At 40.7% G+C, this 25,477-nt stretch overlaps 1 protein-coding gene across 1 annotated transcript; it reads right to left on the bottom strand.

Annotated features, from left to right (window-relative positions):
- Nucleotides 1–186: 186 nt before the first annotated feature.
- On the bottom strand, nt 187–18,820 carry LOC112570279 (kanadaptin-like). The gene is made up of 13 exons (XM_025248659.1): nt 18,686–18,820; nt 13,781–14,248; nt 13,077–13,251; nt 11,091–11,207; nt 10,493–10,556; nt 9,737–9,879; nt 9,208–9,365; nt 8,783–8,852; nt 8,302–8,491; nt 7,699–7,795; nt 6,043–6,465; nt 4,646–4,748; nt 187–613 (listed from the first exon to the last, which is right to left on the bottom strand). The coding sequence occupies exons 1-13, from the start codon at nt 18,818–18,820 to the stop codon at nt 564–566; spliced, it is 2,193 nt and encodes a 730-aa protein (XP_025104444.1). The 3' UTR covers nt 187–563.
- Between the last annotated feature and the right edge of the window lie 6,657 nt (nt 18,821–25,477).

The following is a 25,477-nucleotide window of genomic DNA, read 5'->3' as shown; positions in this document are numbered from 1 at the left end:
CGAATAATTCAAACTGTCGCTCATTCTCGGTTCACATAAGATATAGTGGATGCTTCATTAATCTAGAGTGGTCACTTTCTGTGCTTCATCAATAATAATGCATAGATTTGTAGAGAGTGTGGTGACATAAAGACAGTTTTGCATAATTATATAATCACAGTGTTATGCACACAATAAACCACTGACAACAAATTTTCAAGAAGTTTAATAAACATGATTTTCTTCTTTCTCAAGGTACTATATCTCAAGCATCAGATGATTCATATTTAATCAGTCACATTCTACTAAAAATTTACATCTGCAAATTCAGAAAAGTAAGATAGCCTCAAGAACTCTCAGTGATACCCAATTCTTCTCAGGTCCAAATTTTTTTGAGGGTGGTATTTATCTCCTCTCTTTCGCTGCCTTTTCCTCCCAAGCCTTTTTAAGAGGTCAGGTACCCATTTCACAGCTGGGTCAGCTGGTAGAAGTGTGATGTACCATATGGCTCTGAACCAACTAATGCACCACTGGTCTTGGCTGACACTAATCCACTTGGCTGTACATCTCCCCTAGCTGCAGACTCAGTAGCCAAGTTTGTCATTCAAGCTTGTCCTTCCATCACCAGTCTGATCTGGAAGCAGACAAACATCATTTATCTATCTATCTATTCCTCTTTGTGCATCAGGTTGCACATAAGGCCTCAACCAGAGTCCGCCACCGATGTCGATCGGCTGAAACCCGCTCTAGGTGACCCCATGTCCAGCCCTTTCCTTTCATCTCCCTTTCCACTGTTCTTCTCCAAGTTTCCTTTGGGCGGCCTCGTTTTCTTCGGCCGTCTGGAGTCCATCGTAGGCGACTCTGGAAAGGTCTGCCTGTCTGCTGGCGGAGCACATGTCCAATCCATCGCCAACGCCTTCGTTGAACCTGCTGGTGATGGACTCGGTTTCAGTTCTTCGGTGGAGTTCTTCGTTGGTGATGGTGTTTGGCCAAAAGATGTTAAGTATGCGCCTGAGGCATCTGTTTTGGAAGACGTCAAGCTTGTTACTGATGGTTTTGGTCATCTTCCAAGATTCTGATCCGTAAGGAGGGTGCTGATCACATTTGACTTGAAGATTCTCAGCTTGATCTTCTGGCTGATGTTTTTTTTGCCTTCCATGTGCTCCTGTGAGGCAAAGGCCTGACTGGCTTTCGCCAGTCGGGCTCGAATCTCCACCTCCGCATCCCCAGTGTTTGACATTTTGGACCCAAGATAGGTGAAACTGTCAACTTCCTCAATCTCTTCTCCATTTAGTTGATGCTGTCTTGGACTCTGGCGTTCACTCTCATACTGTTAGTCTTTTTTGTGCTGACTTCAAGCCAAGGTTTCCAGCTGTTTCTGAGAAGGCCTTTGTTTTTTCCTGCATGTCTTGGTGGCGTGTGACAGCAGGCAATGTCATCAGCAAAGTCCAAGTCTTCCAGTGCTGTGTTGCTGTTATAGTCATGGTCCATCTGAGCCTCTCCTCTCGCTGTCGTGGGAAGTCTTCATGATCCAGTCCATGGCCAGGATGAAGAGGAACGGCGACAGAATGCAGCCCTGCTTCACCCCGGTACTGACGTTGAAGGGGTCTGTGAGCTCCGTGTCACAGACAACCTGGGATTTGAAATCGCTGTACAGCATTGCAATGACCTGAACAAGTTTTGCAGGGACTCCGTAATGCCTCAGGATCTTCCATAAGGACTCGCGGTGGATGCTGTCAAAAGCCTTCTCCAGGTCGATGAAATTGATGTACAGCGGTGTGTTCCATTCGTTGCTCTGCTCCAGAATCTGTCGCAGAATGAAGATGTGTTCGGAGCAGATCGCCCAGGGCGAAATCCTGCTTGCTGTGGTCGGAGTCTTTCTCAAGAGTTGCCGTCAGTCTTGACAAAACAATCTTGCTGAAGACCTTGCTGGTGAGGAAAGAAGTGTTATGCCCCTCCAATTATTGCAGTCTCCAAGATCTCCTTTCTTGGGTAACTTGAAGATGAGCCCTGTCTTCCACGCAACAGGACCTGCCCTGATTCCCAAATTTGCCTGAAGATTTCAGTCAGCTTGGGAGCTGTCACATTCACGTCTGCTTTCAACATCTCTGCTGTTATTCCATCTGCCCCTGGTGCTTTGCCGCTCTTCATTGTCTTGACTGCTGCTGTCACTTCTTCCAGGCTTGGTGGGTCTGTGCAGATGTCAAGGTCTATAGCTGCTGGCTGGATGTCTGCAAGCTGAGGGGATCTGGTCTGTTCAGAACCGACTCAAAATGTTCCTCCAGCGCTGTAGTTTTCCTGCCTCTCCCTCGACGACATTACCGTTCACGTCTTTCACTGGCACATCACTGTTCTTAAACCCGTTGTTTAGCTGTTTGTTTTATCTTGTACAGTGTCTTCAGGTCATTTTTATTGCTGCATTTCTGCTTCATCTGCCAGTTTCTCTATGTGATATCTTTTTGTCGGTTCTTGTCATCCTCTTTACCTCTTTTGTTCAGTTTTGCATATCTTTGTCTGTGTTGTTCCTTCAGGCGTTCAGATCTGGTGCTGTTTGATTCTTTGTTTGGCTGACTTTCTCTCTTCTATCTTCTTCCATGTCTCTTCTCTGATCCACTGTTCTTTCTTTTTCCGTTGGAAGCCCAGTATTTTCTCTCCTGATTCCTGTAAGACTCGATTGAAGTCGTCTAAGGTCATCTCTTGTTGGTCTCCTAGTGCCTGGAACCTGTTCTTTACTTCCATAGCAAAGGCCCTTTCGGTGGCTGGATCTTCAGTTGTCAGAGTCCACTCTGCTGACGTGCCTGTTTTCCTCGTGATCGACGCAGCTTCAGAGAAACTGTGGCTATCACAAGAGTGTGGTCACTGGCAATGTCTGCTCCTCTGTAGGCTCTAACATCTTGAAGTGAGCTCCTCCATTTTCGTTGATGATGACATGGTCTATCTGGTTCTTTGTGATCCCATCTGGTGATGTCCATGTTGCCTTGTGGATGTCTTTGTGTGGGAAGAGTGTGCCTCCAATCAGTAGGTTGTTTTCTTCACAAAAGTCTGCCAGTCTCTCTCCGTTGTCATTGATGCTTCCGATTCCATGTTTGCCCATGACATGCTCCCTGCAGGTGTTGTCACTTCCCACCTTGGCATTGAGATCGCCGATGATGAGCAACATGTCGTGGCTGGAAACGCTTTCTGAGGCTGCCTGGAGCTGATCGTAAAAAGCATCCTTGTCTTCTGCCTCAGAGTCATTTGTTGGTGCATAGCAGGCTAGCACTGTCAGCTTGGTGTACTTGGAATGGAATCTTGCTCTCAAAAGCCTGGGTCCATAAGGCTTCCATTCCAGCAGTGCTTTTCCGTTTTCTTGTTGAGAGTAGAGCTACTCCTTCAGAGTGCTGAGCGTCTGATCTTCCTGAGAACAAGATGGTATGTCCTGATGCTAGTCTCCTCTTTCCCGTGCCGGTCCATCTGACCTCACTGACTCCCAGGATGTCCAAGTGTAGTTGTCAAACTCCTTGACTAATTGGAGCATCCTGCCAGTCTGGTACAAGGTCTGGACGTTCCAGCACCCCACCCTCAACTTCTGCCTCGGCTTCAGTAAATCCGCTGTCGGGGCGCCAGCTCCCTTTCGGTTTGGCTGTCGTCCGTCATTAGTCCAGTCTCCTGGTGTGCTTCATTACCTCGCCATCTGTGACGAGTTCTCTGGTTTTAGTTTCTGTAACAGGATTTTTTTTACATGGTGGGGTTGTTAGCCCTACCACAACCTATTTTACCTCTAGGTGAGGTGTCCACCTTAGTCGCCTCTTACGACATGCCTTGCTGGATGGCAGGGACCCTATTCTTGCAATGCTTGCTAGGCAAGCATACCCCGGGGTCCCACAGGGGAAACATCATTTATGCTTAATATGTATTTAGTACCTAAAGTGATAATTACAGCATAGCAGGTTTCTAAGGTGCATGCGTATGGAGCATTCAATATTTTGCTAAGAGCTGTGTTACAAGCAGAAACTGCTCTCTCTCCTCTGCCAACATTTATATCTCTTGATTAGTCTATCCTATCTCTGGGGAAGTGAATAGCCAAGTGGTAGAGCACTAAAAGGATGCTGGTTCAATGCCTGATTAGCCCAGCAAACTTCCCTGTCAACCCAGCTGTCGGAAATGGGTAGGGGAAGGTAAGGCAGCGAGGGTGAGGAAATAGGCACCTCCCTCATAGAAAGCTGGCTCTGAGAAAAATGAGGTCTCACCCCCAACGACCTGAAATGGTTAGGGAATGACCTTTGCCTATCCTATCTCTTGTACTTCCTCCTCATTGTTGTCCATTTTTCTGTTCTTTCACATTAACCTACTGTTTGTGTTAAGTGTTTGATGCTATTGATGCTATATGAGTATGATTTTGCACTATATAAATTAGACATTTTTATTGTTATTAAAACTATTGCATCATCATCTTCAAACAGATGGCATTAGCAATCCCAATATTTTTAATTTATGTGCAGCTTGTTAATTTGTTTGTACAATGTAAACACATTTAAATCCAGATTACTGAGAACAGTGGTAGAAACAGTAAACCAATTAGCAAAACCTTTACTCCAACTTCAACTTGTCCATTTCTTTATCCACTTTATTTTCATACTGTGCTAATAAACCTCCCTCCCTCTACTCCACCTCCAAGAGCACTGACCTTCTGGTGGAAGCCACACAGCATAGTCAGGGTCAGAAGAATCATATTCTCTTTTTGGTGGGCCAAGCACCTTCTTCTTCTTTATGACACTCAGTCTCAACACCTTGGAAATAAAAGTGATAAAGATCACAAAAGGAAACCATTGTATGAAAAGGTTCATTTTTTTTAAACAGTCCCTGAATACAAATATCAGCTGACATGAAATCTCATCCCAGCATGCAATTTTACACCAAAGGATGTTATTGCTATTAACAAATGAGCCATTATTAGCTTTTTCCTACACAGCTGAAATTCTTAAATTAGCATGGACTAGTGTCATTCAAAATCTCTTTTGCACAGTCAGGAAATTTATAAAATTTATCTACATTTACAAATCGTTGACTTTCATGTTGCAGAGCAATACAATTTTCCCTACCTCCACCTCTTCATGTTAATGTAACTGATGAATCATGAAAAATCACAGAAATAAATAGAACTAGGCAGCAACCACAAGAATCTTACAACACTTTCATTATCAATATTATTATAATCATCATCAGATGATGATTTCTCTAGCATCTTTATCCAACATCAAAGCAGGATCAAAGCATGTTACACTTATAAATACCACAAATAATAATAACAACAATATCCTAATGGCTGGGATAAGAAAGTACAGTATTAGAAATCACAAAGCAGTGGTGAAAGTACTTAATACATAATCATGGCAACAGCAACAAGTTGGCAATAAGGAACATAGCTGTCCCTTTTTTGGCACAAGCATTGATGGCTGTCAAAGAGGTTGCATTAATACAATGGCTGTAAAAAAAAAAAATGAATAAACCAGGGGGCAGGATTGTAAACAAGAGATCAGAAGGCCAGCTTACATTGATGGCTCATATAAATCCAGAATCTAAAGTAGCAGGGAAAATAAAGGAAGGAAAAATCAGTGGAGAGAATTAATCTACCAAATGAAAAAAGGAGGGGTGGGTCAAGATGGCCCATGATTGATATTTGAGACCATTATTAGATGAAGAAAGAAACAGCTGGGTACAAATATAAGAAAACAGTCTAAAACAGTGGCAGACAGGTAAACAAAGGAACAGATCAACAGCACTTAGCAGACACCAAAATCAATGAAAATCTATGAAAATCAATGAAAATCCATAGTTATTTGGACACCATTAACTTTGATTATATAAGCAATAAGCATGCTCTCTTTATGACAGGAAAAAAGTTCACTAAGATATTCAAAACAAGAAAAGAGACCAACTGCACCTCAACTCTCTCAAGGCTAATTTTGCCTCACTTGTATCAATAACTATATTCATTCAAAAAAATATATATATACAGAAATAACTATGTCAATGCATTGTGATTTACTTTACAAATTGAAATCACACCACAACAATACTGACCTGAGGTTTTGTCTCTTCAGATTTTATTATAGCAGACAACGAACCCTTTGTTGAAGCCTCAGTTGATACTGGCACCTGTTTCTTCACTATCAATCCATGATCAGAAGGTTTGCCAAGTCTTTCATCAGCTTCAGTGTGAAGATCTGGAGAAACTTTGCCAGACGGTGAAGATGACATACTCAGACCTGCTTTGATTTTAGGTCCTGAACTTGTAGTAGAGCCCTGAATCATTTCATTTGCTTTATTCTGACTTTGTGAAATATGTGACAAGTCCCTAGAAAAATCTTGGACCTCTTGATTGTCTTTAGATAAAGCTTGGCCTTCTTGATTGTCTTTAGATAAAGGTTGCACAGAATGTACCACACTGTCTTCTTCCTCATCTTCTTCTTCAAATGTTGACTCCTTCTCCACTAAATCTTGACTCTAATGCAAAACAAATATATATCAACAAATGTATCTCAAATATGCAGAATTGTTCCTGCTGAGTTAAATATGACTGTCAGTAGGATAATATACCACCTTCTTCCAACAGAACACCACTTCTCCAGTTTTATGCTAGCATGATACCTTACAATGTTATGCTGTAAGTTAAACTCAACCTGAAACTTAGAATTCATCATCGTTGTCATCGTCACCATCATTGTGGTCATCATCATAATACTTTAAACATTTTCTGACAGTAACAAAACCGTTCATTAATGTGGCTAACTTTCTCATGAAGGGAAGTACAAAAAGGAATTTAATTTCTGCTTTTGAATTTGTATCTGAACTTGTGTTTTTTTGTGTTGATCTTTTATGTCTAAGAAATTCCCTGCATTTTATTCCCCAAACAGCAATGGTAAAAAATACAAAGAAAATAATCTTATGACCTTACTGTCATGGTTATCTGAGAGATGTGTTATAGCTCTCGCTTATCTCAAGGCCAGCATTGTCAGGTTGATGCACATCTCTTTTCTCTCACTGCCTTACCTTTCCCAACCCTCTACAGTCAGGTACCCACAGCTGGGTCAACTAGGGTATCAAATGGGTTAGCACGGGCACATCTAGGTTTAGACAACACTGCTCTAATTTCCCCAGAAACAAAGAAGTGGAAAAAAAAAGAGCGTGTGAAGATGGCACCCAATACTTCTTTTGCTGCTTTAACAACTGATCATGGTCTGAAAAGGTCTTCTCTGGGTGCTTGCTTTTTTGAAAAGTTGCCAGGCACCAGGCTGAAGGAAATGAAGCCTCAATTATTTTAATGACAGAGGCTGCTAGAAAGCTGCCTTTTACTGAGCCATTTAAAAAAAAAATTCTTTCACAAACGTTATCTTCATTCTTTTTTTATTTCTCATCTCCATTTCTTTGTAAAGGATAAAATGCAAGAATTTCTAAGTGAAATATTGATGTTCAACACAAAAAAATAACAAGTCCATACAAAATTTCCAAAGTAGAAATTCTTTGAACTGTATGATCTTCCCTTGTTTCTTGCCACGCATCATGTCTGCTGCTGCTGTTTGATGCCAGATTGTCAGTTTTTCTTTTCTTTTGTTTAGTTTACCTTTAGGTGGCAATAATAAAGATAAATAATCTCAAATGACCTCTGATGATTTTATTTTCACATTTTTGGGGTGTGGGAAACAGCTAATGAAATCAAACAAGGAAACAAAAACCTACCACAAAAGTACACACTGCAGGCTTGGGTCCACGGGCAACACCAATCTTCCTGGTACCAGGTGTGACACTGGGTGTAAGTGTCACAGGAGGTGCTGGTCTGAGGACCCATGAGAGATACAATGGCAAAAATTACATTGGACAGAGAAAGAGGGGAAAAAATAGACTGCAAAATTGTGTGCATGTGTAGATGGGGAAAATGAAAGAAAGAGGGTGTTAAAATGGGATCATGCATGCAAATAGACAAAAAATCACACAAACCACAATACTTAATATTGCGGCCCTATGCTCCACTGGGGGTGATTAGGAACAAGAAGAAACAATATTTCAATCACCAATTCTAGAAATTAATAAATATTTTATCAAATGAGTGTAAATAGTGAAAATAGTATAATTATTTATGCATATATATATAATAAGAATAAAAATATAAATAAGCAAATTATTCTTATCAAGCATTTCTTATCATTAAAACAGAGAGAAAAGCTATTCATACATTTATCCTAACTCTATTCCTGATAACTCATGAATCTATAGTCACTGAAAACATAGTTCTTTTTTTGGCTTCATTCTCTTGATAAGACACAAATCATGGCCTTTTCTTACTTTTTTAGCACTGGCAGAGAAGCAGGCTTTGCAATGTTGACAAGATGACGAAGTCGCTGCTCTTCTGTGCGCAATGTCAGGAGCTCACGTTTCAGAGTCAAGCGTGTCTTTGTATCCATGACACCTGCTTTGATAGCTGTCATGTAGGCATCCAATGCATCGTCTTCTTCACTGGCAATGGCATCTGCCTCTAGAAATTGGAGTGCAATGATATATTTGAAATCTTTGACTATTATATTCACATCTTTTTTAGCCATATCTAATCCAAACAAACTTTGAATATGATTATAATAACGCTTAATGAGTAAATTTTATTAAGCTCTATTATCTCATTGTCTAAGCACTACTGTTTTTTTTATGCATCAAACATTTGTCCCAGATGAACCCTCAATGCATAGTTTACAATTATCCCCTTTTCTCCACAAGGCCAATCTTGTTTCTCATCTTTATTAAAGATCAAGCATCTAAAATAAAAACTTACGAGCTTTAGCTTCTTGTAATTTGTTTTCAATTTCACCAATGCGATTAACCACTTCATTCCACTTTGGCACCTGGACACACCACAAATCAGGTGTACATGTTTTAAAAATGTGAATTATGTTTTTTAATAATACTTTTAAGAAATGTTATTAATAGTTTTAATTAAATGTCACAGAAAATAAAGAGGTGATAGTTTTTTTCCGAAGGCCCTCTGTATTATTGCCTAATTAATGTACTCAATAAAGCCATCCTCATCATCAATTACTGAACAATCGAAAGAGTTTTCCATTATTATTGTACTTTCTGTACTTGCTTAAGATTCAGCTCAAGCTTTTTCGACAGAGAATATGTCAATGAAACCATTCCTACGCAAGCTGAAAGGAAAACAACAGATAATGAAACACAGACGCAGTGTTGCTAACTTACCAAAGTTTCATATGTCTCTGCTTTAGCATCCTTCCCTGATTTTTTCATTCGAAAAAGTCTTTTCATCTCTATTGTTCCTGTTCTGTCTAAAAAGGTATCTTCATCACTGTCATAAAAGTCATCATCTTCCCAATTTTTCTTTTTGCGCTTCCGGCTTTCTGCAATTGTACAAGATGTATAAAAACATAGTCTTAACTAATACAGGAGAAATCTGGCTTAGACCTAACACCAAAATTATAAAAAAAAAAAAAAAAAAAAGAAGAAAAATTGGATGACATTAAATATACACTTTCAGAATTTTTAAAACTCAAACCAACTGACATGCTTAGTTTAGATAAAGATAAAACTGTATGTCTTGAAAGTTATGACATTTCACTGCACTAACTGGACAGCACTGAAATTAAAAATCTGTTTGTTGCCATTCATAAACTAGCTGCACACTTATCAGTATAAATAAAAACCCATTTTAAACTCAGAACTATGTGCTTATTATCAATAAAAAAAATTACAAAAGCAGGTTGGACAATACCATGTTTTGAAGCATGAAGAATTCCATGCATGTCAAGCAGACGGCAAGCTTCCAGTGCACATGCTACCACTGCCTCTTTCTTCTTCCCTGACACAGTAGCCTCTGCTACAAGAGCTTCACCATTGGCACCTTCAACGGGGAGTCTAAACAAATTGAGAAAAAACAATTTAGAGTGAATAAAGTTCTAACATACACTAGTCATATGCTATAGAGTTTTCATAAAAGTTTTATCACTTTATCACTACCTTCACCAATGCCAAAAAACCAACAACTTAACCAAAGTAATTACCTGTCAGATAGATGAAAAGGTAGTGATGTTCTTTTTGCTAGCAAAAATGTTATCATGTTTACTTTCCAACTGTCAACAACACTTTAACCTCACTCTTTTGGTGTCATTTATTTGTTTACATACATAAATAATAGCTTCATAACAAATAAAGAAAAATAACCCTGAACTAGACAAAACAGATGCAAGTTTCTCAGCTACTGCAAACACTTTTTTAACAAGAAACACCCTAGCCTTTCCTCAACTCAACTCAGCTAAACTCAGTCATACAGTATGTAGTTGTTTTACCACATGCACATTTTATAATGACTGTGCATTGAGAAATTCCCATCCTGTTTTGCTACATAGGCCACAGTCTGCTTAATGCCTATACACAGTGCAGTGTTAAGGTTTGAGTATGGCAGCTTCCAAAGTTTGTGTAGTGACAAACACTTTCAACAATCTACAGTAAAACAAACTTTATAACTTACTCCAAAAAGCAGCGGTGTTTACCAAAGGACACCTCTGAAAACTGATACTCAGGTAAGTCATAGCCTGCAAAAAAAAAAAATAATAATAATAATAAATAAACACATTATTTCTAAGATAAAGTCTAACTTGACTGAGCCTCACGGTAGTTTCAGGAATATCCTTTGAAAACCTCATTTAGAACAGCTGTACTATTATCTTATCATAGCCCAGTTTAACAATTGCCTATTTTAAAGTGTACTTAATTGCCAACTTTCAAATATTTCTGCCAAGATTTAGACACAACAGAGAAGAAAGCTAAAAATGTTATTTACTTTCCTTTAAAATGCCTGAGCTACATTTAAATACCAGGTTGTCCTGCATTTTCTTATCAAAGGTTGCTTAGCTTATTGAAAAAAATCTGTACACAAGCATTAAAGGCCAAACTTTCACGAACATCCGGCAAAGGTTGCTTGTCATGCCAGATATAAGCAATTAGCAAAGGATAATCAGCTTGGTAGTCAGCACCACAAGTGATCCTCATTTTCCTCCTTTGGGTCAAACCATTCTTTCGTGGCATAAGCTAAAAGTTCAGGTTTTAACAGTAAAAAAAGATCATACCTTCCCTTTCATAAAAACCCTTCAGTGCCTTTTTGGGATCATCAGCATAAAGATGCTCATGCTGGGGAGCCATGTTTGCAAATGGATTTTCTTCTGTTTCTTCCATTGCATCCTCACCTATTTTAAAGTAAATGAATGAATAAATTATGAATTAAATGAAGAAATAAGATTTCTCGTTGCTGGCTAATTTCTCTCATGAACATAACCTACTTTTAATCAAACAACCCCGCATCGCTCGCGGTCAGGTGATGCCAGATTGTCTGATCTTACGCATTGCTTGGAGCCAGGTGGCGCATTGTTGTAACCACAGTAGAGTCTGAGCTTTTAGTTCTCTGCATAAATGAACGAATACATAAGGGAGAATAGATGGGAACCTTTAGGAATTGGTCCTCTTTAGATTACTTCCCTTTAATGGTTGAAAAAATCAACTAATCAAGTATTTTGTTGTGTTTAAAAGCAAGCGAAGTTTTGTTTATCAAGCGCCATATTGACATTCATTGCCGGTTACTCAAATCGATGTGGATTTGGACTCAAACAACTGAAAATGAGAAGAAAACAGTAAGTAATATTTAAATTCAAATGTATATTCTAACAAAATGTATGCCTGTTTTGTACTTTTGTGTGTACAGTCAAATCTCCCTACTATGCCACCTACTGGGACTGAGCAAAAGTGGCATAGTAGCGAGATTGGCGTAGTAGAGAGGGTTCGTAAAAACGGCTTTATTTGTTCAAGTTACCCGTCTGTCCAAAGCAGGGGTGGGCAATTAATTTTCCCAAGGGGCCGCATGAGAAATTGGGATGGTTTTAGAGGGCCGGACTAATATAGTTAACTCAGTTTTACCTAATACTGTAAGTATAGTATATATACTGCCAGGCGGGCGGGCCGGTCAGAGACAGGAGGCCTTTGCCCAGGTCTGGTCCAAAGCTCTCAAGAATCGTCGGCTTCGCTAGCTGTCTCCTCTCATTCTCCCCTCACCTCTTCATCCTCCACCCCTCCAACCACATCCACGCACCTGCATCCTGTCGCTAGTCGACCCCCTCACACCTTCCCTCTGTCACGTGGCTGTCACCCAGCCAACGACGACCCCCCCCCCACATTGCCAGCCTCCACCCTCCCTGTGTGCGTGCTATGTTCCATCCCCACTAACAGCGATGTCCCACACTACCAATCAGTATAATAATCGAGCACTGCGCGGAATTTCACAACTTGTGTCTTTTAACAGTCACACAAAAGTGGCATAGTAGCGAGAGTAGGGGTGGCATAGTAAATTTTTTTTTACATTGAATTTATAGTCGGGACCGAGCAAAAGTGGCATAATACCGAGAGTGGCATAGTAGAGGGGTGGCATAGTAGGGAGATTTGACTGTATATATATATAAATATTTTTTATAAATACTTTTTCTGATTGTTGAACTTTGACCTACTTTCCGATTTGTGAATGTCCGTCCCATACAGTTACAGTCTTTCAGCTCATTTTACTACAAGACGACAAAACTATATTTGTTAAAATTTACACCACGTAAATGTATTTTAAATGCTCATTAAAACGGAGTATCACAGATAGTTGTTATAATTGTAGAATAATAAATATAAATTTAAAAAATTTTAAATACTGATCGAAGTTTTATTCGAGGGAACTTGCCTCTGCATCTACTTGGTGGAACAGGCTACCGCAGCCGCAGGGTCAATGGGTTAATATTCACTTAAACAAGATAACCTGGCTCTTACGTTACAAATTTACAAACACAAGCAGGCAACTTACTAATAATAAATACTATTACTAATATTGTGGTCCTGACAATGCTGTGATGTATAGATAAGTCAGACTCGAAATCTTTCTATATATATATGTGAAGCAAAAAAGTAACACAATTATATTTCCTGTTTTCTTTCATACCCCCCTCCCTCTCTCTCTCACACACACACACAGAAGAACAACATAAAAAATAGGGAAGGTGGAGGACAGCTAAAAACAGTTGACTTACCCATTCCCCATAAGCACCCTCTGTCCTCTGCTGCCTGCTGCTTCTGTCTCTGGCTCTCCAGTTCCTCATCTTCAGCCATGCGCAGCAGCTCTGCCTCACGCTGCAGCCTTTCTCTCTGTGCCTTTAGCTCACTTATACTCTGCTCACTTTCTGGTTCCTTATCTGATTCTGGCCCCTACATTGAAAAACACAGAAAATTAGCTACAAACTATTGCATCAGGAATCCAAGAGTAAACTGAGGTCCAAACACATGATAATTTGGTAGCCATAAATAACATAATTAAAAATAGAAGATGTTTAAGACATTTCTTCCATTTGCAAGTACATATGTAATTTTTAAAAATGTGGTTTAGCATTACCACATACATAGATACAAGCTCAATATGTTAAACTTGCAATGGAGGAAAGAGAAAAAAGTATATATGATGAGTTAACAACTTGCAATGGCCCTATGCTCCCGAGGAGTAATAAGGAATAAACAAACGAAAAAACTTGCAAACAGCCTAACTTATGATCAAGCATCAGATGCTTTATGCAAAGAAAGAAAAACAGCACACAATAGCTCACAATTCAAAAAACAAGTGTGAGGAGAGAAAGGACAGTCAAGTGATTTATGGAATTATGGTTTTATGGAGAGCTAGCTTCAAAAACAGTTATTCTTTTGAATGGCATGGCGTGGCATAAATTATTAATGACATACAAACCTGCAGAATGTGCAGACGTGAGCTGCCTCCAAATTTCACCACATAATCAACGTGCAATCGGTAAAAGGTCTTAGGTAAAACCTTCACTTTGTTTACCCAAGTACCGTGAGTACTGTCCAGATCACATAAATACCAGCCACGCTCATAACCATCCCCTGGTGTGGCGCAGTACTGCACTACTGCATGATATCGTGAAAGTGATGGATGCTCCAGAAACACATCGCAACTAGGAAGACGTCCAAAAACAAACCAAGGTTTTTTGCGTAGTTCAATGTTTTCAATTATCGTTCCATTCTTCAGAACGTCAAAGCTGAAAGCTTCTGTGTCAGGTGGTAATCCACTCCATATAGGCTCTTTGTAAGGAATAGACAGCTGGGACTGTTTGAAATGCTCCGTCGAGGAAAATGGTTGAATCTGATCTGCTGGACGACCCTGAATCAGGCTTCCTGAGACTTTTCTTTGACTGATCTATGGACTCAGTCGCCGTTGCGGTTGTGTCAGACTTTCGGTCCGCTTTTAGTGCGTTCGTAACAGGTACTTTGAATTCATCTTTTTTGTTCGACGCAAATAAATTACATTCGGATGAGTTACTTGAACAGGGATCATCTGCATCAACCGTTTCGCCTGAAGAAATCTGTACAGGGCCACTGGCGGCAGCCATATTGCTATTTTGTTTTTTTGAATAGGAGTAGCCTCCCTTACGTAAGGGCACATAGTGTAAGCTATCGGAAAATGTGTGCATAAATAATAAAGTTTAGATGTAAATCGTACATAAATTTTATATCATTTAAGCTACATATTTTATGGACATTTAATGAATAGGATATAATGAGTGTAATCAATAGACTTTTGAACTAGGTATGATAGGTACTGTAGCGGGAGCGCTGTTTAGGTCAGCTGCTGCTGACAGTGCCTAGCCCCTCCACCCCACATCCCCTTCCACTCCACGCGTGGTCGCGCAGCGCGAGACGGGCAGCAACAGCGGGTGACGTAGTACCCAAGCTGCCCTGTACAAAATGCGGGCGTAGAGCAGCGCCCGGTGGCGCAACGGTTAGCGCCTGTCACCAACACAGTGAAGGTTGGCTGCCCAGAGTTCATTTCTCGTCTCGGGCACGCTGTTCTTTCTCTGCACGTGGCATCTGTTTACAGGGCTGGCTGCCTTGCCGTGATATAGCCATAGTTGCTAGCACGGCGTACCAATCCCCCCCACCCCCATAGTGCGAAATCGCCGCAAGGTGGAAGCACTTTCCTACTAAACAACAACAACAGCGCCGCGCCTTTTCTCTCGGTACGGGAACTGGTCCTGCTGGGTATAGCAGTAAGAACGTTTGAGTCTGAGCTAGCGAGAAGTACCTTGGTGCCGCGAGGCGCTCTGGTCCGCTGGTGATAGCGGCTCGCATCAGTCAGCGACCCACCCCACGGAGTTAGGTGTTAGGTTTTGGCTAGATAGGTTAGGTAGTTGTTTTGTTCGGTAGTTGTTTTGTACATCTTGTAAATAAATTTATGTCTTTGAACTGTAAGTACTCGTGTGAGTGTGTTAGTGTCAGCGAGTGCTAGTGTGTCGTACGCATGTCTCTGCCGTGTGAACGCGAGTGAGGTTTGTGAACTGTCCATGCATGTAGATGTGACCACAGCAGCAGAGAAAAGAACACACGAGAAGGTCCGGCGGAACTGACGGAACAACGATTGAAAAGACACTTTACGTGTAGTTAGAAAGTAAAGCAGGGTCTTTTGTTGGACTCCAAGGTCGGCTGAAGTTCGGGTGCGTAAAGAGATAGGTAAAAAAAAAAAAAAGAAAACGCGAGGCAGGTAAAAACTAGACGACGCACCAGACTACGAGAGTCAGAATTTTCGTAGAGTGGAAAATTCTTGGAACTTCCGTCCTCTTCCCTGGAACGACAAAGAGGAACGGACTGATTTGGCGCTAAGATAAGGTGTTAGCGAGAGGTGTCGGTCAGTCCGGTTACAAATTTATGGTGCCGTGACCCGGCTCCTTTTCAATCGAGTGTGTCAGCCCCGGTCTTTTCTGTGTTCGCTGGACAGCGGGCTGCTGTGTCACATTCCTGTAGAGCAGCGGTTCTCAACCTGGGGGTCGCGAAGGTGGTCCTTTTTTAAAAGTTTCCTATACCGGTATTAGTGAAATTAGCTTAGATTGTGTAACCGAGTGGTGAGGGCGATCAAACTCCAAATCTCTTCTCCCTATTCAAGTACACTGTCTCGGCATGCAGTGACTTCTCACTTCCAAAACTAAAAACACAATCCCCCTCTCAACAATTAAGCTTCCAATCTCCCTCCTCTCGCCTTTTGCCCTCTCCCCCCCCCCCAATATCTCATCGCTGACTCCCTCTCCCTCTCCAGTCACTCCTCTCTCTCTTTTTTTTTTTTTTTTTTTGAAAACATCTAAAAGGCACGCATTCAGGAAACGTCCATCATTCACACCCTTTCGCCCTCGCACGTGCTCAGTCCTAGTACTCTAGTCCCTGACAGAAGGCCATGACCAGACAGTGCGGGGTGGGGGCCTAATAACAACCGATGACTGTTGCTAATGGCATATTTACAAAGCCGCCGAGAGCCAGCCCGGGCCCCGGGACAGACGACCTCTCCGGGCTCCTTGTACTTGTAATCGTAAATTATTTTCCCAGTATATAATGTATGTTTACAATTCGAATCTCAATATCTACGCTCAAACTCATGCAACTTCTGCATGTGTAATGCTTGGGTGTTCTGTCCTTAGACCTTTCTTTAAAAGAAAAAGAAAAGAAGAAGAAGAAGAAAAAAAAAAATCCACTGACCAAGGCCGGGACCCCTTGACAGCCGCGGGCCCGGGTACACCAGACCCCCTGTCCCCCCCTCTCGTCAGGCCTGCATATTTATCGGACATATTTGAGAAGCTGAACGTTGTGAATACTTCTATTCAAGGGAAAGACAGCACCATATTACAAACAACTGACAAGATGAATGCTTTCGTCCGAAAAATTTCGTTGTGGACGCAAAAGATACGCCAAGAAAATATTTTTGATATGTTTCCGTGCTTGTGTAAGTGCAAGGCTGACAACTTGAATCTTGATCAGGTGAAGAATGTAATTATTGCCCATCTAAACGGACTGCAAGAAAGGTTTCAGCATTACTTCGCTGAAGCGGGTTGTCCACGCAAGAAGAAGAGCAGCTCATCGACCTTTCGAGTGACCAATCCCTGAAAATGGTCTTCCACACAACACCAGTGCCAACATTCTGGATTAGCATCAACGGTGCTTTCTGAGAAAGCAGTGAAAGTTCTTCTGCCATTTTCAACTTCGTATATGTGTGAGCAAGGATTTTCAGCATTGGCAGCACTGAAGTCTCAATACAGAAATCGTGTGGACGCAGAGGCTGAGCTGCGAATAGCAGTGGGTACGAACATCGCACACAGGTTCGCTTCTCTATGCAACAGAAGCACGCTCAACCTTCTCATTAATCAAAGTGTCCAATAAAATAATATTTATTAGCACCGCAGAATTTGCTTTAGTAAAATTTCATTAACAGTTATACTTCTTGTGTGGCTGGCACACTTTCTAATTATTATGTTGGTTGGTTTGTGCAATTTTGCACTTTTGTTGGTGTATAAAACCACCACCACACCACATCACCAAAAGAAAAAAAAAAAAAAAGGCGATTGGAGTGGAGTGTGCGAGTGTACATAAGTTTATTATTTTTTGATAGAGAAGTATTACTAATCTCGTGTGTGAGGGATAAAACTTACCCCACAAGTAGGAAGTTGACTATGTCGATCATATGTCAACTCCACTTCATATGCATGACCACCGCTAAGTGTTTCGAGGGGGGGGGGGGTATGGCATACGGACACACGCCGATCTTAGAAGTTTTTATTTGATAATGTTGTTTAACATCATCAATATCTTTCAAAAACCATCCTCGCTCGCGTTCACAAGTACTAAAGTAGCTAACGCCGTTTTCGTCTGCTGACTGCGCAAAGTGCCGGAAGCCAGTGTATCACGTGACTTGTTCGTCTTGAAAACATTCAATTAACTTTTTTTCCTTTAATTTTTACCTTCAGCCTTAAGGGAGAGTGCGGTACTTTGTAAATTTGTACTCTCTCTCTCTCTCATTTTTTTATATTTTATTACCCTTGGCAGAATGACACAAGTTCAGAAATTGTGAATAGGTACATTAAACTCACATCCAAAACTTATTTGCCTGTACGGTGTAGCGGTTAGAATGATGTCCCGGCCGGTTGAGGGTGTGTGATTCGCATCTCGCGAGGGATCGGTTCTGGTGGCAAAGTAACGATAGTATTGAAACGAAGTAGATTTGCAGAAGTAAGAGTAAAATCATGCATGTTTGGGTGGTTTACTTCACGGTGTCCTTTCCTCTTTAAAATGTGACGCTTTCAAGCACCGTGCGGGTGATATACGTCATACAAAGCCCCTGCACAACACTGTCGAAGCTACATTTGCACCCTCGGACACATGAAAAAGAGCTTGTATCAACTACAGAAAGCTGACTTTACGGGGCCCTAGGCAAGAACGCCATCAGAATTTCACAAAAATCCCACCAAATTAGGTGGAGAAGTTTGCAGGTACAGATGAATTGTCGGATACACACCAAACTGTTTGTAGTAATTACACAACTAGAATCTATAAAACAGGTCGCACAGACGAATACAAATCACTCTTCTCGTCCACGACCAGAGAGCTCCATCAACTACTGCCAGCAAACAGACACTTTCCTTGCGCTTAGAGACTGCACCGGCTACGCGATCATAAGTTCAAACAAGCTGTCAACGAATTTCCTCCATTTGACAACAAACGCTTACCAGACATACCTCTCACTGTGAGGTGTCCACAAAATGGGAAACTACCATTCTCAGCTCTCTATAAAATTCGGCGTCCGTCCCGTGTACCTTACCGCAATGGTAAGATGGGTGACAGGAAAAAGAGTCACCAGAGGCGGTTGCAGAGCCTTGTGGCACATGGGCACGAGCTGCAGACATTCTGCAACGAGGACTGGCGGTTTCTGGCCTGGTATCTTCATGTTCCACATAATGTTCCATGGCAAAAGCCGCGGACGTGGAGATAATTCACCGAGAAGAGATCGCCAAAAGCTTAGTGCGCCATGGCGACGCATCTGATGATACCATGTGCTTCTCCGGGAGGCTGATGCTGCACTGACCGTTGGTTCTAACGGTTGTTGTGGGTTACAACAAGGTTTTCTGTCTGGCAAGGGGGTTCTACACTGGCTGTATCGACTGTTCTGATGGTTTTCACCTCCACAGGAGTGGCTTTTGTCATTTTGGCTTTGTCATGCGTTTTGAGCCCAACTTTGATGACGAATAAAGCACTTTTTAAATCAACATTTTAGATATTTTGCTGTGTATTTTGTCTGCATGTTTCTGTTTATACGGATGCAGTTGATGCCTGTCTTAAATGGGTGTGTCAGTATGTATGTAGATCGCTTTAAGTCCGACTTAAAGTCCGACCAGGTGGCGTACAAATGAGCTTATATTATGATATTATACAATGCCAGTAAACTGTTTTGTTTTTACTTTTTTTTTTAACCCTGCTGGGGGAAGACCCAAACAAGACTGCTATGACGGCTCACTATATTTAGCTTGTTGTGCAAAAAATATATCATTGCCCAATAGCACAAGTATTCCTTTCTTCAGAGAATGTCAGTAATTTTTAGTTTGATTGTTGAAGAGTCAAGGCTAGAAAAGGTTGTACACAGAATTCTGAACCAGGTATGTTTGTGTCATGGAAAGTTTTGTCTTTCTGTGTGTGTGTGTGTTTGTATTAGTACATGCACAGTGCAAGGGCTTACCCACATTTCATCTTTATTTGTTTAATTATTTGTTTCATTTATGTTCATCGCACTTCATTTCAAATGTGATGGTGATCCTGTCTTTAGGTCAGATGAGAAGCCTATCAACTTTTTACCAAAATCAGTTGTTAGATTTAAATTATCACTTGCATGGTATATGTGAAATGCTAAAACAGGCTTTAAATAACAATGTCAGGCTTTCATATCTAACATATAATTAGGTTCTCAAAACCAAGAATTGTGAGAAAAAGATCTATGCTATATTGGGCTTGGTCAGTTGTGATAGTAATCTTACTTTGTCTTCATTTCCTTGACTGTTTATGTCCTTAAATCTGTATCCGTCATTACCTGCATACTGCTGATATACAATCCTCAAACTGTGACATGCTATACAAATTGTTGTGAACTATTTTTGTAGTGGATGTGTACATCTACACACACACACAAATCATTTCTAGCTGCATTACTTGAAAAGATAAAATGCACTAAATTTATCTCTGTGTGTGTGTGTGTGTGTGCATGCACATGCAAGCAATTTTTAACAGAGAGCCAATTATATATTTAGCATCTGTTGATAGCTGTAATTATCTCCGTTTTTACTATTTGTTATTAGAAGTTGATAAACATGTGTGAATAAATTTCTGAATTTCTTGTTGTCTGCATGCTTTATAGTCTGTTCATAAGTCTTCAGCACTATTTCAGTGTTCTCAACTGTTAGTAAGGTAGCTGGAGTTCAACCATGGTTTAGTTTTAAGAAATGAGTCAGTGAATTATAGCTGTATTTAATTAGCTACAGGCTTATTGTTGTTCTCTTATTAACCTTGTTTATGTGGAGGTAAGCCACTATATACATCTAGGGTTTAAATGAAAGACAGCGGCTGTTCCCTAAACAGTTCTACCCCTCCGGTCCAGTTTCCCTCCCTTGTGACACCCTTTACCTATAGATGCTATGTGTTCCCACTTGCCTCTCTTTGAATCTGCAGCTTACAAAACAATCTTGGAAAAAAACTTTTTCGTAACTTAATCCCTCCCTCCTTCTGCAGACAGGTTTCCAATGTCTAGAGAAAATAATCATCTTCCTGAAGACCTACACATGCACAAAAGTACACAGTTATCTTAACTAAGTGTAATTGGTTATCATGTTTATAGATGAGTGGGGAGGTTGGGGTTGCGAGAAAGAGAAGTAAACTCACCGGCTGGCAGTTTGACTGCCAACTTATTGAAAGCATCCCCAGGTTTAATGTGATTACATACTTTTATTACAGCTATTCTCAAGCTGCACATGGACGATTAGAGAGAAATGCATGTTGTTGAATAATTTACTGATGTGAAAGTGAGGAAGAACATGAGCATGTCCACAAACACGTGCAAGAAATCCTAATTACTGAACACAAACTTTTACACACTGCATTTGTGTGGTTTCCCATTACCGTGCAAATTTTGTGTGGCTGGCACACTTTCTAATTATTATGTTGGTTGGTTTGTGCAATTTTGCACTTTTGTTGGTGTATAAAACCACCACCACACCACCACCACCACCAAAAGAAAAAAAAAAAAGGGCGATTGGAGTGGAGTGTGCGAGTGTACATAAGTTTATTATTTTTTGATAGAGAAGTATTACTAATCTCGTGTGTGAGGGATAAAAACTTACCCCACAAGTAGGAAGTTGACTATGTCGATCATATGTCAACTCCACTTCATATGCATGACCACCGCTAAGTGTTTCGAGGGGGGGGGGGGTATGGCATACGGACACACGCCGATCTTAGAAGTTTTTATTTGATAATGTTGTTTAACATCATCAATATCTTTCAAAAACCATCCTCGCTCGCGTTCACAAGTACTAAAGTAGCTAACGCCGTTTTCGTCTGCTGACTGCGCAAAGTGCCGGAAGCCAGTGTATCACGTGACTTGTTCGTCTTGAAAACATTCAATTAACTTTTTTTCCTTTAATTTTTACCTTCAGCCTTAAGGAGAGTGCGGTACTTTGTAAATTTGTACTCTCTCTCTCTCTCATTTTTTTATATTTTATTACCCTTGGCAGAATGACACAAGTTCAGAAATTGTGAATAGGTACATTAAACTCACATCCAAAACTTATTTGCCTGTACGGTGTGTAGCGGTTAGAATGATGTCCCGGCCGGTTGAGGGTGTGTGATTCGCATCTCGCGAGGGATCGGTTCTGGTGGCAAAGTAACGATAGTATTGAAACGAAGTAGATTTGCAGAAGTAAGAGTAAAATCATGCATGTTTGGGTGGTTTACTTCACGGTGTCCTTTCCTCTTTAAAATGTGACGCTTTCAAGCACCGTGCGGGTGATATACGTCATACAAAGCCCCTGCACAACACTGTCGAAGCTACATTTGCACCCTCGGACACATGAAAAAGAGCTTGTATCAACTACAGAAAAGCTGACTTTACGGGGGCCCTAGGCAAGAACGCCATCAGAATTTCACAAAAACCTCCCACCAAATTAGGTGGAGAAGTTTGCAGGTACAGATGAATTGTCGGATACACACCAAACTGTTTGTAGTAATTACACAACTAGAATCTATAAAACAGGTCGCACAGACGAATACAAATCACTCTTCTCGTCCACGACCAGAGAGCTCCATCAACTACTGCCAGCAAACAGACACTTTCCTTGCGCTTAGAGACTGCACCGGCTACGCGATCATAAGTTCAAACAAGCTGTCAACGAATTTCCTCCATTTGACAACAAACGCTTACCAGACATACCTCTCACTGTGAGGTGTCCACAAAATGGGAAACTACCATTCTCAGCTCTCTATAAAATTCGGCGTCCGTCCCGTGTACCTTACCGCAATGGTAAGATGGGTGACAGGAAAAAGAGTCACCAGAGGCGGTTGCAGAGCCTTGTGGCACATGGGCACGAGCTGCAGACATTCTGCAACGAGGACTGGCGGTTTCTGGCCTGGTATCTTCATGTTCCACATAATGTTCCATGGCAAAAGCCGCGGACGTGGAGATAATTCACCGAGAAGAGATCGCCAAAAGCTTAGTGCGCCATGGCGACGCATCTGATGATACCATGTGCTTCTCCGGGAGGCTGATGCTGCACTGACCGTTGGTTCTAACGGTTGTTGTGGGGTTACAACAAGGTTTTCTGTCTGGCAAGGGGGTTCTACACTGGCTGTATCGACTGTTCTGATGGTTTTCACCTCCACAGGAGTGGCTTTTGTCATTTTGGCTTTGTCATGCGTTTTGAGCCCAACTTTGATGACGAATAAAGCACTTTTTAAATCAACATTTTAGATATTTTGCTGTGTATTTTGTCTGCATGTTTCTGTTTATACGGATGCAGTTGATGCCTGTCTTAAATGGGTGTGTCAGTATGTATGTAGATCGCTTTAAGTCCGACTTAAAGTCCGACCAGGTGGCGTACAAATGAGCTTATATTATGATATTATACAAATGCCAGTAAACTGTTTTGTTTTTACTTTTTTTTTTTAACCCTGCTGGGGGAAGACCCAAACAAGACTGCTATGACGGCTCACTATATTTAGCTTGTTGTGCAAAAAATATATCATTGCCCAATAGCACAAGTATTCCTTTCTTCAGAGAATGTCAGTAATTTTTAGTTTGATTGTTGAAGAGTCAAGGCTAGAAAAGGTTGTACCACAGAATTCTGAACCAGGTATGTTTGTGTCATGGAAAGTTTTGTCTTTCTGTGTGTGTGTGTGTTTGTATTAGTACATGCACAGTGCAAGGGCTTACCCACATTTCATCTTTATTTGTTTAATTATTTGTTTCATTTATGTTCATCGCACTTCATTTCAAATGTGATGGTGATCCTGTCTTTAGGTCAGATGAGAAGCCTATCAACTTTTTACCAAAATCAGTTGTTAGATTTAAATTATCACTTGCATGGTATATGTGAAATGCTAAAACAGGCTTTAAATAACAATGTCAGGCTTTCATATCTAACATATAATTTAGGTTCTCAAAACCAAGAATTGTGAGAAAAAGATCTATGCTATATTGGGCTTGGTCAGTTGTGATAGTAATCTTACTTTGTCTTCATTTCCTTGACTGTTTATGTCCTTAAATCTGTATCCGTCATTACCTGCATACTGCTGATATACAATCCTCAAACTGTGACATGCTATACAAATTGTTGTGAACTATTTTTGTAGTGGATGTGTACATCTACACACACACACAAATCATTTCTAGCTGCATTACTTGAAAAGATAAAATGCACTAAATTTATCTCTGTGTGTGTGTGTGTGTGCATGCACATGCAAGCAATTTTTAACAGAGAGCCAATTATATATTTAGCATCTGTTGATAGCTGTAATTATCTCCGTTTTTACTATTTGTTATTAGAAGTTGATAAACATGTGTGAATAAATTTCTGAATTTCTTGTTGTCTGCATGCTTTATAGTCTGTTCATAAGTCTTCAGCACTATTTCAGTGTTCTCAACTGTTAGTAAGGTAGCTGGAGTTCAACCATGGTTTAGTTTTAAGAAATGAGTCAGTGAATTATAGCTGTATTTAATTAGCTACAGGCTTATTGTTGTTCTCTTATTAACCTTGTTTATGTGGAGGTAAGCCACTATATACATCTAGGGTTTAAATGAAAGACAGCGGCTGTTCCCTAAACAGTTCTACCCCTCCGGTCCAGTTTCCCTCCCTTGTGACACCCTTTACCTATAGATGCTATGTGTTCCCACTTGCCTCTCTTTGAATCTGCAGCTTACAAAACAATCTTGGAAAAAAACTTTTTCGTAACTTAATCCCTCCCTCCTTCTGCAGACAGGTTTCCAATGTCTAGAGAAAATAATCATCTTCCTGAAGACCTACACATGCACAAAAGTACACAGTTATCTTAACTAAGTGTAATTGGTTATCATGTTTATAGATGAGTGGGGAGGTTGGGGTTGCGAGAAAGAGAAGTAAACTCACCGGCTGGCAGTTTGACTGCCAACTTATTGAAAAGCATCCCCAGGTTTAATGTGATTACATACTTTTATTACAGCTATTCTCAAGCTGCACATGGACGATTAGAGAGAAATGCATGTTGTTGGAATAATTTACTGATGTGAAAGTGAGGAAGAACATGAGCATGTCCACAAACACGTGCAAGAAATCCTAATTACTGAACACAAACTTTTACACACTGCATTTGTGTGGTTTCCCATTACCGTGCAAATTTTGTGTGGCTGGCACACTTTCTAATTATTATGTTGGTTGGTTTGTGCAATTTTGCACTTTTGTTGGTGTATAAAACCACCACACCACCACCCCACCAAAAAGAAAAAAAAAAAGGGCGATTGGAGTGGAGTGTGCGAGTGTACATAAGTTTATTATTTTTTGATAGAGAAGTATTACTAATCTCGTGTGTGAGGGATAAAAACTTACCCCACAAGTAGGAAGTTGACTATGTCGATCATATGTCAACTCCACTTCATATGCATGACCACCGCTAAGTGTTTCGAGGGGGGGGGGTATGGCATACGGACACACGCCGATCTTAGAAGTTTTTATTTGATAATGTTGTTTAACATCATCAATATCTTTCAAAAACCATCCTCGCTCGCGTTCACAAGTACTAAAGTAGCTAACGCCGTTTTCGTCTGCTAACTGCGCAAAGTGCCGGAAGCCAGTGTATCACGTGACTTGTTCGTCTTGAAAACATTCAATTAACTTTTTTTCCTTTAATTTTTACCTTCAGCCTTAAGGGAGAGTGCGGTACTTTGTAAATTTGTACTCTCTCTCTCTCTCATTTTTTTATATTTTATTACCCTTGGCAGAATGACACAAGTTCAGAAATTGTGAATAGGTACATTAAACTCACATCCAAAACTTATTTGCCTGTACGGTGTAGCGGTTAGAATGATGTCCCGGCCGGTTGA

The sequence above is a fragment of the Pomacea canaliculata genome, linkage group LG8, assembly GCF_003073045.1.
Source record: "Pomacea canaliculata isolate SZHN2017 linkage group LG8, ASM307304v1, whole genome shotgun sequence".
Taxonomy (NCBI): Eukaryota; Metazoa; Mollusca; class Gastropoda; order Architaenioglossa; family Ampullariidae; genus Pomacea; species Pomacea canaliculata.
Note: the sequence above shows the minus strand (reverse complement) of the source record. Positions and strands in the feature narration are given on the sequence as shown.

Excerpts from the sequence above, each read along its gene's own strand:
- LOC112570279 (XM_025248659.1), bottom strand. The coding sequence starts at position 18,820 with ATGTGGAACATGAAGATACCAGGCCAGAAACCGCCAGTCCTCGTTGCA. Across the intron at positions 14,249-18,685 it reads TCACCCATCTTACCATTGCG|ATCAGTCAAAGAAAAGTCTC; the intron begins GTAAGGTACACG and ends CTGAGTCCATAG. Across the intron at positions 4,749-6,042 it reads CTGAAGAGACAAAACCTCAG|GTGTTGAGACTGAGTGTCAT; the intron begins GTCAGTATTGTT and ends TTTATTTCCAAG.